Here is a 12381-nt window from a genome sequence, read left to right as displayed (position 1 = left end):
AGTTAAAGAGGTCCCCGAGGAGGTAAGGAGGCACAGTAGAGTGGTATTCATCAGTGTGGCTAGGTAGCAACACTGTGCTGGGTGCAGGCACCAGAAATGGCTTTGGTGAATGAAGTGGGCAGAGCCGTGCAATTGCCGTGGGACATGAGGCAGGAGCTGAGCATCTCTCAGCACCCTGCTCCCAGGTAGCAGGCCCTGAAGTGTCTGCAGCACACTGCGAATATTAATTTCCTTCTCACTTAACTGGAAACGGGCTCTGTTTGTGCTGGATAAGAAGCTAGCTTTAAAAAAACCAAAAGTAACAAAACAAACTAAAAATTACTATGGTATTGCTATGGTAACAAACATCTAGAAATGCAGACAATCTCTGTATCAGCTGCAGGCTTGGACTTTATAGCCTGTGCCCTGGTGGTTGTGTATGCAATCAGAGACAGAAATGATGCTGTAAAGGGAAACAGCAGCGGGTTTATGATACCTTGGGATCTTTCCAAATATGAGACTTACTGCTCCCTCTGCTTGAGGCAGGCTAGGAGCAGTTGCAGGCTGTTGGTGCAAGTCTGTCATTGCCTGTTCACTACCCACCCAGTCAATGAGAGATGAGGGGCCAAATGCACTTCACAGCACTGCTATGGCTGAGCAGAAACGGCTGATTATGGGATCAGTGCTGGAATATCCTGCATTTTGAGTTTAAGAACACCTTGGCCTCTCATTGGGTTTTTGGGGGGCTTTGACTAGTTGGAGAAGATAAATTCATTTTGCGTGTAGAATATCATTTGCAGCTTCCATCAGCACCTTCAATGGCAGGCCTGGGAGAAGGCAGAGGGAGCTCAGCTTCTTCCCTGTCATGGTGTTTAGTTGTGTGTGCAGTGGTTCTGGGTTTTGCTTTGTTTTCATTCTTGTTTTCCACTTTCACTCAGTTATTAGCAGTGTTAAAATCAGTGAAGTAGGAGGGGAGGTGCCAGCAGCAGAGAGCTTTGAGTTTCTGGCTGAAATGGAGCGGGTTCTTCCAAAGCACCCCTAAAGCATGAAGTGTCTTGGTGACTCAGATAGCCACCTTCCCCTCCACAAGCATCTCCCCAAAAATACGACAGGACTGGGCAATAGGACAGGAGAAAAAGGGAAGGAACTTCCACCAAGGCAATTACAGAGGCGTAGGGGACCCTGCTATAATCGTGAAGGGCTGATGTTAGGAGAGAAGATGACCTGTCCTGAGAAGGCCCGGCTTTGAAGAGGAGAAAAGACCTTAAAATACTGTCTCCTAAAAGAGGTCTTGTTCCCCTGCAGCCCTCCCTCAGGGATGATCCTGAAAGGATTCTGGAATGTGAAAAGGAAGTTGCTTTTTGTAATGCAAGGACTTCTCTGGCTTGCTGCTGCTCTGGCTCCCCTTGGGACCAAGTCGCAGGCTGATTCTTCCTGACTACTGTTTCAGGCTTCAAATTAGTTGAAGTTACTGAGTGTGAGATATCACTGGGGACTTGGTCTGGATGCTTTGGGCATGCCACTTGTTTCAGTTCTACTTTGCATGTGATTTCAGGGAGACAGGGGAAGAATTCCAGGGAGCTCAGTCTCTTGCGTCAGGGCACATGTTGGCATATAATTATGTGCATTGATGCCAATTAATGCTTGTAGTGGACATGCATGGTGGAACTAGCTTTGTGTTGATACTTGTAATTTGGTACACTTGTGCTGAGTGCTTGACTCTACACCCTTAAATATACCTTTTAATGTTGGTTTGGGGAGGAAGGGGCAAGGGAGAGAGCTGTATAAAGATATGTTTATAGACAGAAAGTGAAGAGCCGTTCATCAGCTCATGTTGCTTAAACATCTGTTAATTAGGGAGAAAGATTGAAAAATGCTGTCCTGGCAATTGACTGGATCCGGAGTGGTGAACGTTGCTCGATGGACATGAGAGCTACTGTGTGTGCTCTGGCTCACACCCTGCGGCTGTGGAGATCTCGCTAGCAGCTGCCTTCGTGCTAATCAAAAATAAGATTTGAACCATTAAACCCATTTTATTCAGTAGGAGGTGCTGCTCTGCTGAAGAGCATTGCTCTTTATTGGCATTGGGTGTGTTGCTGGTCAGACCACCTTCAGCAGTGGCAGGGATGGGCTGCCTGAAATAGGGCATACAGGTGAATACCCGGGTGCTGTTGGTCTGTAGTCCTGCCACGTTCAGACTTATTATATAGAAACCTTTTACATCCAACCAGCCAGAGCAAGAAATGCTATTCCAGACTGTGTAATGCACTAGCTAATTCCTCTTTCACATTTACATTTTAAGAACTGCCTCCTGTATTTTGTTCCCTGTCTATAACAATTCTTTCAAGTTTGGGGGTGGTTGGTTTGCTTTTTTAAAGTTTATTTTGTGATATCTTTGGTGCTGTCTGTCCCCACGCTTGCAACCACAGCTCTGCTTTTGGTTTTATGAATTTTTTTAAACCTACTTTGAACAAACCTGTCAGCACATTTCCTTTGTGTTTGTTCATCTCCATGTTCCCTTCAGGAGCCAGAAATGTGAAGAATGTCTCAACATCTTTTTCTATTTGGGAGAAAATGAATTGTATTACAGACTCCATGTCTCTAACAAGCTGTATTGCGTTTAACCTTTACCTTGCCACCGCAACCTCCAGCTACAAATGTATACATTATTTGTCTTCTGGGTAGTGAAGGTTATTTAACAATATACTAGTTAAAATGGTTTCTAAACACAAGCCTTTTTCCAGGGCAAATAAAGATTTGGAAGAAAGAGAAGTTCAGTGTGTTAACCGGTTTGATTTTTCCAATAGATTGTAATAAAATCATGACTGTGAATGACTGAAAAGTAGTGGAAAACTGAGGCCTCAATGAGTGCTCTGAATGTGTTAGTGTCTCTCTGTTTATATTTTTGTTGTGGCTGAAATCCTGTTCTGCTGATGGTCACTGGGAATTCTGCCGCTGGATTTCACTAGTAATTTACAGCACACTCAGACTTTTACATTGTGTTCTTCTGAACACAAATAAAGCCTCTGTGCTTCATGCTGAGCTCTGCGGAGAAGAGAAGGCAGACCTCACCGAGCCGAGCTCATCCTCCTGAGCAAGCCTGTGGTTTTCAGGGCTGAATGTATCTAGGTTTATTTTTCATTCATATTTAGGAAGGCTGCTGAAGGCCCAGGCAAGATTTTTTGACCATCACAGCACCAGTGGCTTTTTAGAGCTGTGCTCTCTCTTTGGTGAAATAACTCCGTGTGGTGAAAAATGCACCTGCCCAGTGCTCTTAGGCAATGGGAGATAGCAAGGTTGTTACACTGCCCAGGGACATGAATGGAGATCACTAAGTCCTACTGGTTATACTCAGCTGTCATGCTTTGGAAAAGGAGAAATTTAAAAAAGCGTCTGATGGATCTTGAGAAGGGAAAACTGTCTTCCTTGACAGCATTGGCTATACTCACACAGCACTCTGGGAAGCAAAAGGTTAGGATCACAGCCCTGGCTATCAGAAACAGTCACCCACATTTTTATTATGACCCATGTATGAACTTTGAGTTTGAGAACTTGCTCACAGAGTGGAAAGTGCTGAGCTGGTGGCTGGGTTGTGAGCTAGCCAGCGGCGGGGGAGGCTGTCAGGAGTGCAGTCTTTGCATGGTGTGAGGAAAGTGGGACTGGGCTGCAGGGCTCTGGGAGCTTTCTGAAAATGAAATTTGGGCAAAACTCTCTAGTTGAAGAAAAATGTGGAGAAAAATGTCAGACATATCTTTTAACAAATGAAGTCAAAACCAACAGCTCCCAAAATCTGCCTGGTGAGAGTTTAGCCAGGCCAAAAACCAACTCTAGCCCAGGGTTTCTGTAGCAGTGTTATTGCTGACCAAAAGCATTCAAACATTACTTCATTTGAAAATCATGTTTTGTGTGCTTTATCTTCACCTTCTGGGTTTTGAATTTCTAGGTATCTATGTAGATACTACCTTTTTATGTTCTGCAACTATGAAGGCAAAAAATTATCTGTTCAAAAGAAAAGCTGTGAGTTCTCCTAACAACATAACCCAGGAGCTGCATCTTTACAAGATGATGTTACAATGTGAGACTCACAACAGCACTCTGAGCACTGTGTGTGCAGAGTCAGATGATGGCTGTCCTTTGTACAGGATATGGTTTGATAGAATAATAGATTTGAAAGACCCTCGCTGGTCATTGCAGTCATTGACTTTATTTTGCCACAGTTTGCACCTGCAGAATGAAGCAAGTGGCTGTGTGAGGGATCGTGGTGCTTTGTGTGTGGGGAGAACTGTGTTTCCATGAGGAGTGGTTTTGGCCATAGCTGTCCTGAGTGTATTTTTGTGATGCCCGCTTCAACGGTTCTGCTCTTCCTTATATGCCTACTCTTTCCTTGACAGTTGACAGTGATTAAATGGCAGAGCGGAGAGGCTGTTGAGGAGGCCTCTATTAATAATGTGATTGAAGTCTAGAATGACAGAGGCCTGCATAGTGTAACACAGGGGTTTCTCATATTTGACAGGCATATATGAGCCCATTGCGTGATTCTTCATTGGTATGCATATTTGATTAAATTTGCTATTGGGGAGGTGAATTTAATGCCTTTGCAAATGGAGACCCAAGCAGGAGCAGAGCGCAGCTCTGAGGATCTTGTCAGTTCAAATTGATTGCTGAGTCCTGGAATTGGAGCAATGCAGTAAGTGAAAAATTAATCAATTAAAATGGAATATCAGTTGGCTCCTAAACAAAATGCCAACAGCCTGATATTGTCAAATCTTCACTGACAAATAGACAATGAGTTTTTCCACTATTAGAAGACAATGTTGCATGCTGCAGGGCTGAATGCGTGACAGAGAACAGATCTGAGTGAACAAGGTCTTGTGCAGAAGGACTAATTTTTGTAATCATGGATACATATGCACCATCACTACTGTCACTACAGAAAGAGTACCAGTACGGTCCCCCAGGATAGATCTCGTGGCTTCAAACCTCTGAAATGCAAGTTGGCATTTTGAGCTGAGGTCATTCCTGAACTTCTCTAAGAAACCAGGTCATGATTCAATGGCGACATGAGAAGTTATAGTAAGTCACTCTGTTAAACACCAGTTTGATTGCTGGTTTACAGACAAGTTGCATTTTCATATTGGGCCTGGCTAACTCCCAACCAACCGGTCCTGCCAAGAGCCTTTCTGTGTGATGTTCAGAAGCTAATGTGAGGAAGAGCAGTGTGGAGCATCATGGTAAACTACCTGTCTCATCAAGGCCACGTCCTACCCAGGTGTTACTTCCTGGGTAGACAAGCACCATGCAGGCTCTGGGGCTGTGGGCCAGGAGCAGCATGGTACCCCAGCTGGCACTAAGATGGGACCGTGGCTCCCTGAGGCCAGTCTGCCACCTGGCTCAGTCTGCAGGATGGGCCGTGCTTCCCACCTGCATGGCACTGCTATTCGTGAGAGACCATAACAGGATCTATCTGGTTGTTAACACGGGAAGAGAGGAGAGAGTTGGTGCAGAATTGGATAATACTCAAAATCATGACTGTTTGAGCAAGACCCACTAACAAAAATATGTTAGGGAAAAATCTTTCCTTGTTGGAAGATGGGGAGAAACTCCCACCTCCTGCTGTGGGGCTAGGTTTGTCCCTGGTGGGGGTGTGAAATGTTCCCTTGTCTTCCTGGCTCAGCTGTGCATGTACACAGTACTTCTGCAGACAATGAATGTTGGCTAGTTGAAAAGCCACACTATTTTATTCTTGATCTGCTAATCTCTATCTAAAACTCCTGAGGACGAATGATTAAAAAGGTACTTCAACTTCCTTTCTCTAGCCTTAGCAAAAAGCCCTTACTGCGTGATCTTGAAGGCAAAGAAAATGAGCCCCAAGCTTAATATAATTAAATATTTTCATGCTTTGGGTGAGCAGTGCCCTCTCCTCAGTGCTAGCTGACCTCTGCTCATCTCTTAGATAACTAGTTCACTGCTGACTACGTTAGCAGTTTATGAGGTCTAAAGTTGCTTTCTCCTTCTCTGTAAAAATATCTGTGGCAGCATCTGTCACTCTAGACAGTTGTGATTCACTGGGAGGGAAAGGCTGAATGTAGGTCACTTGAGTTTGAAGGGAATAGATTAGTACATCAGCACGAGAGGCACATACACAGGTTGTGTCTGTGCAGGCAGCGTAGGTGGGGGAGTGGGCCTAGGGAGACACAGTTTATGTGACTGATATGTTTAATGACAACCTAGATTACCCTCATTTGAACTGTCTTATTGGCTTCACAGGTGCTATCAGGTAATCATGAGGGCATTATCTGTCTCGATACAGAATGCTGTATGTCAGTCTGTCATGATACAGATGCTATAAATCAGGGTTCAGGTAATGCCTAAATGGCCACTGAGCATCTAACACTTAGAAGACAAATAACAAAACATTGTTCCTTTTTCTTCTTTGTTTTAATAATTCAAAATCACTTGGAAACCAGGGGCATTCTTTACATATTTAAATGTCTATGAAGACCGGGATATTTTTCCAAAAGAAAAAATGCAGCTTCCTATAGTGCCTTTTTTATTCTAAAGGACCTCAAAACACACTTTTACAAAAAAATGTGTATGTATAACCTTTAGCAGAGAAGTATTCTTATATACAGTAAGTAACCTTGATGGCTTTTGCGAAGGTTTGCTATGTGATAGTAAACAGATGTCTGAATGCAGACAGTTTCATGTCCATGTGACCACTGTTTCTCTGTACAAAACCTTCATTCCGAGGCACTGTGTCCCCAGCTATTCATTGGGATCTCTTTCTGACAATGCTGTTTTGGTGCAGGTTGCCACTATGAACTGCCTAGTTCCTTAGATATTCAGATAGTGTACTGTCATGTCCACTTTCTCCCTGACACCAGATGTTGTCATAGATATTTACGGATAGAGAGAGGTGTGCTTGGAAAATAAGTGCTGTTGCAGGTCCACAGACCTCACAGTCCTCTCTCATGTTGGTACTCAGTAATTTTGAAGACCGTCCCCTCACTGTTTTTCAGGGGTTTTTCCACATTGTTTTTCTCCTGGAGAGAACTATAAAAGCATAAAGGTTTCTTTCAGTAAAAATGACAGTTTTCATGTCACAACAATATTTGCCAAATAGGGAACAAATAGCTTTACTCCAGAGTATGAGATGAAGACTGAATGAACATAGAAGCCAGATGTATGTGTGTCTGGACATGTGGGTGTTTATACGATATTGATGTATATGAACGTCATAAGTATATTAAAAACAAAATTTGTAATGTAATTTTTCAGTTTTGTATAATGGACATCTGTGTGCATTAGACTTCAAACTGAGGGAAGAAATAGGCCTTGGCAACTGCTTCACCTCATCTGGGGTCTGGATTTCTATGGTTCTGAGCAGCCTCATTTCCTCAGAGCTGTTTGGAAGAGAGTGCCCTCAGGCATCTATCTTTGAAGCCCTTTTGACTTCCACTGCTTTGCTTTATTCAACACTCCTAAAAACAAAAGACTAGAAGGATGCTCCAGGGCATCATGTCCCTCCCTCCAGCTATGGGCAATTCCTTCCTGCCTCTGGGTAGCTGGGCCAGAAAACTTTGTAGCCCTTGCTAACTGCTGAAGGTCTGATTACATAGCTGGGTCAAAGATGGACATGCTTTATAGAACTCATCTCCTGCTATATGTTGTATATATATGCTATATCTGTCTTGGCCAACAGTAGAGCATGATAACTGATAGCATTGTGCATCTGTCACATGTGAGGTTGTATAATAAATTCCAGCTTCTTGGGTTATCATTCTACAATGAATATACATCAGGACTGTATTCAGAGGGGAATCCAAGTTGGCATCATTTTTGCATGTATTGCTAATCTACATGGGGGCAGAGAGGGGTTAGTTTGTGCTGAATCCAGTTACCACATGTGGAAGTGACTTGTTTGCATGCAGTGTGATGCTGGGCTTGTTTAACCAGCATGGCAGTGAGTACCCCACACTCTTCAGGGCTGTGGTCTGCAAAATGAATGAGACTGATGTGTGCTGTAGTGCTGGTGCTTCTACACTGTGTGTTACTTTTGTCTGTCCTCCAGTTTTCTTGCCATGCTGCTTTGCATACCTTTGGGACCTGGGCAAAGTATCCAGATGTGCTTCCTGGAAGCATCTCTTCCCTCCTGTAGACAAGGACATGCAGGATCAGGATAAAACATCACAAGAAAGATGCTTCTCCACAGAGTCACTAAAGAGATAGCTAAGTAGGATCATTAAGCAGAGGCCACATGGCTGCCTCAGAAGCAAGACTGAGTTCTTAGACATGAAAGCAAGGAGCTGGGACTGTGGTAGGACAGACACCACTTTTCCATATGCTGAGAAGTTGGATGAGGGTAGTGGTGTGTGAAGCTATCAGAGAACCACCACTTGTGATAGACAGAGGTAGTACTTAATTGCTCTTGTTTGGTTTTTTTTTTTTGCTGCTACCCCTGTAAACTTCCCCCACACTGTTCTCCTCTCTTATGTTGCTTACTTTCTTCCCCAAAACTGCCTTGTCTGGCTTGTCAAACCATGGCAAGTCTGCTTGAAAATTAGTGGCCAAGCCTTGTCTATCAACACACTGTTGTGACGTGTAAGTCAGCAACACCCGGTTTCTAAATCTTCACACTAACAACCCATGTCTGCTTGTGACAGACATCATAGGAGAGTGTGATGTTCACCTCATCCAGGCTGTAGACAATAACATGGAAAACACTGTGCCATCTTCTGTGTCTCTTGGAGGAGACTCTGAAAGTAGCATCCAAAAATTGGTGGGTGTGGGGAGAACAATGCTGTGGAAGCCAAATACGGAAGAATAATTGCTTCTCCTTTCTTGCCTTATAGAGGATTTCCACCTTTTCAGGCCAGATGCTTGAGGACACTTTCCTTGTCAACAGCAGGATGTCTGGCAAAACTATGAGGGAAGAAAAGAAGAACAAAATAGAAAATATTTGGTGGAATCCCATGACTTCCTGGCAATGAGGCAGGGACTGAGAGAAAGGGTTTCTCAGGGCTAAAACAGAAGAGAGCAGAGATGCAGTCTTGCAGAGCTGGCAGAGAGTTGCCTCTGCATGCACAGAAGGCAGTAAATTCCAGGAGACAGTGGGAAAGAATAGGGAGGTGGAGGGGCACCTTGGGCGAGCAGCAGTGCTGGAAAGCAAGCCCCAGCAGACTTTCTCTGCTTCTCACTCCCACCATCCCTTGGCAGCTACAGCTTTGTCACAGGGCCTGGAGAAACCCTGTGAGCTGGCAACCATGGCCCCTTCTCAGAGGGAACTGAAAATAGCCTCTGCTGGAGGCCCACCACTTGTCTCTCCAGCCCAATTTGGAACTGGCAGCAGGCCTCAAGATTGTCCAGTGTTGATGGCAGTAGAAAATCTCTTGTGACCAATTAGCTGCTGTGGGAGCTGATCAATTCAAGTAGCTTTACTGCTTCCATTGTTACTCCAGTTTGTGCAAGCTACAAACAAAACATTCAAATCGGTCTCTGAGCTCCTGTCAGCACTTGCACTTCTTGAAGAACAGAGATGGTTCTATTTAACTGTGGTAATTTTTATTAACATTTCATAACAGAAGTTCCATAAGAGCATGGTTCCTAAACCACATTTAAAATGTTTTACACAGTTAAACAAAGCATGAATAAAATAGACTCTGTGCTGTCAGGCACACCCTTTTCTCTTAAACTAATTTGAGCAATTTTTCAGAGAAGTATACAGACTATTTCATGAGACACAGCAAGAGCTATGTGCACACTGGGATTCCTAAACACAACTGGAAACGCAACACACTCTCTAAAACAAACGCTTTTGGCAGCAGGCGTTCAGGAGCTGCTATCTTGCAGGTTCAGCCCATCAAGAGTAGCTTGCTTCCTGGGAATTTCTTGGGAGTTGCTGCAGCTCTCAGTCCTGCCCTGTCTGTGCTCTGTGTCATTCACAGCCCATCCATGTCCCAGCATATGGATTACAGAGCTGAGCAGCACATGTCTGTAGCATCTCCAAGCACTGTTGTGCTCCCCAGCATCTGATTGCTGGTGATGGTGCTGTGCTGTCCTGTTCTCTCTGGGACTTGTCTTCAGGTCACTGGGACAGCATATGGAGCAAGTGCAGTGAGCCCATGGAGAAGAATTTCACACCGTGCGGGCCCCAGCAGCTCCACTGTGGTTTACAGAGGCGATGTGGCCCTGACCTTTGCTCTGAGGGAAGAGCATTTGCTCAGTCAGAAGGGTTGTATCTCAGTCCAGTGGACTGAAGATGGAATTAAACCGGTTCAGAAGGAAAACCTCTGCTGCGGGGGGGGGTTGGACCTGCAGGGCTGGTGGGAGGGAGGTGCGGGCAGGGTTGGGGGTCATGGCAGTGGCAGTTTGTGAGGCTGCAACAACAGGATAAATCGAAGGGGGGCCTAGGGAGGGAGGAAGGTTTGGTGAGGTTGTTACCCCCTGGCTGGCTTTGTGTCCGTATTCATCAGTTAGACCTTCCTGGTTAGCTAGTTCTTCCAGGGAAAGGCACTTACTGGGGATGGCTTCTGATTGATGCTTTTCTGTCCTGGGATTTGGCAGAGCTGACAATCATGAAAATGAGCTTAAAACAAAAGAGAAGCATGGCAGGCCCCTGTGCTATTTGTTGTACTAGTGCTAAACACTTTTAAAAACAATAGGCAAGAGCTGCCAAGTATATGTCTTGCCATATAAAACAGCCGTTGGACTAATTTCACAGTAACTGTAAAATGGTTAATTGTACTTACCTTGAGAGTTTTGCATACCTTACTTGAGTTAAGTAATGATTGCTCATGACCCTTGGAGTATGGTTATCCTTTTTTGAATTTGGCCAAGCTTGCTGTTACAAAAAAATATCTTGGGACCCTGAAGTCCCCATCTGCTCTGGTTTTAGAGACTGTTTGTATGATGTTGGAACTGACATGCCTGTGTCTGGTGGCGACAATGCACGGAGGTGGGTGGCACTGTCTGTATTATAGTCTTGCTATTTCACAAGTGATTGGGCCTAGAGGAATATCTCTGTGCTAGTCGAGAAATGAGGCTCTCAAGTCTTCGTAGATGTGCATGGCATTAATTCCTTTCCCTTAATCCCTTGCTTACAAAGTTAATTTCTCTACTTAAATAGTTTCTGGTCTCTTGAACCATGTCAAAACACAAATAAGAACGTGCTTTCAAAAGCCGAAGAACATCTCAGTCCGTTCTGTCACTAAAAGGGAAAAGCATTATGTGAAAATGAGAAATGGTGAAATGAGATTAGAAGGTTTACAGTATTTCCTGAAATTTTGGTATGTGAATTGTGTTGAAGGTCTCAGCAATGTTTGGGACAAACCTTAATTTGTGCAAACTACTTTGCTAATCCCTAGTCTAGACACTCACATTTCCCGTGCCTATTCATCTTTATTTTGTTTTCACGTAGCAAATTTTTTTTGGTCCATCACAGAGCATCAATCAGAAGGAACTGGGGCTCTTCTGCTCCTGTAACTCCTCCCACTTGTACTTCTAACCTCAAGCCTGGGGATACAGAGTGTGTAACTACGTAAAGAACTTAATGGTATGAACTGTCCTGTTGATGTTGTAAAAGTCTTGACACTGCACTCAGCTGTACGTACTGTGGCTTTAGTATACCTAAAGCTCATATGTGCTTATAGTGTCTTCCTCCTGAAGTGAGAGGTGTTAATGTGAAGGCAGAGGAAAGAGGGGGTGGATGTCAGTCCGCCCTCCTCAGAGAGTTTGCCAGGGGATTGACTACTTACTTCATAGAGAACCTGTGCTGCTCCTGTCAAGAATGTTTTGAATTAACAGTGATAAACGTCCTGTAGTCAAACATATACTCTTGGAGAAGAATCTGATAAAGCAAGTGAGACCCTAGAGATAAGCTTTATATTCGCTTTGCCAGGCTTGTTCACAGCTGTCTGGAGTCCACCCAGGATGGTGTTTGCTCTCCTCTCTTAATCTGATTTTGCTGTTGTATGGTTTGTAATGAGCTGTAGTATCTAGGGCTTTTCTGAGGAGCTGCTGCCTTGCTGTTTCTGCCGTGTTTTGTATTAGCACAGGCCTGATGAACTGTAGAGGTCTGTGGTGCCCTTACTGAATTGCATTTATTGTTTTCAGACATTTTCTTTCCCATGTGTTGAGAGAATTTTGAATTCAAATCTTGTTCCCTCAACGTGTCTGACATTTTTGCTGGATTTCCTATGGATCTGACAAACATAGTCTGTCTCAATATCCAAGGCAGTTATGAAAATACTGAAATCACTGGATTCAGAACAAACCCCTAAGACCTGCTCTCACCATAGCCCCTCTGCTCTGACAGTGAGCAGCTAGTAATTCTGCTCTGACAGTGGCTTTCCAACCAGTTTCACTCATTCTGTGGTAGTTTCATCTAGACTATTATTTCTGTAG

At 44.2% G+C, this 12381-nt stretch overlaps 1 protein-coding gene across 5 annotated transcripts in view; it reads left to right on the top strand.

The window, feature by feature from the left end:
• The window catches only part of GALNT16 (polypeptide N-acetylgalactosaminyltransferase 16), a 96856-nt gene that overhangs the window by 41869 nt on the left and 42606 nt on the right, over nucleotides 1-12381 (top strand). Inside the window, exon 3 of one of the 5 annotated variants that reach the window (XM_074868030.1) lies at nucleotides 11420-11530. The exons of the other annotated variants lie outside the window; for them this stretch is intronic. Within the exon in view, the coding sequence (XP_074724131.1) occupies nucleotides 11528-11530 (3 nt within the window). The 5' untranslated portion in view covers nucleotides 11420-11527. The remainder of the gene's footprint in view (nucleotides 1-11419; nucleotides 11531-12381) is intronic. 5 annotated transcript variants of the gene reach the window in all.

Source organism: Strix uralensis, chromosome 4 (genome assembly GCF_047716275.1).
Source record: "Strix uralensis isolate ZFMK-TIS-50842 chromosome 4, bStrUra1, whole genome shotgun sequence".
NCBI lineage: Eukaryota > Metazoa > Chordata > Aves > Strigiformes > Strigidae > Strix > Strix uralensis.
Note: the sequence above shows the minus strand (reverse complement) of the source record. Positions and strands in the feature narration are given on the sequence as shown.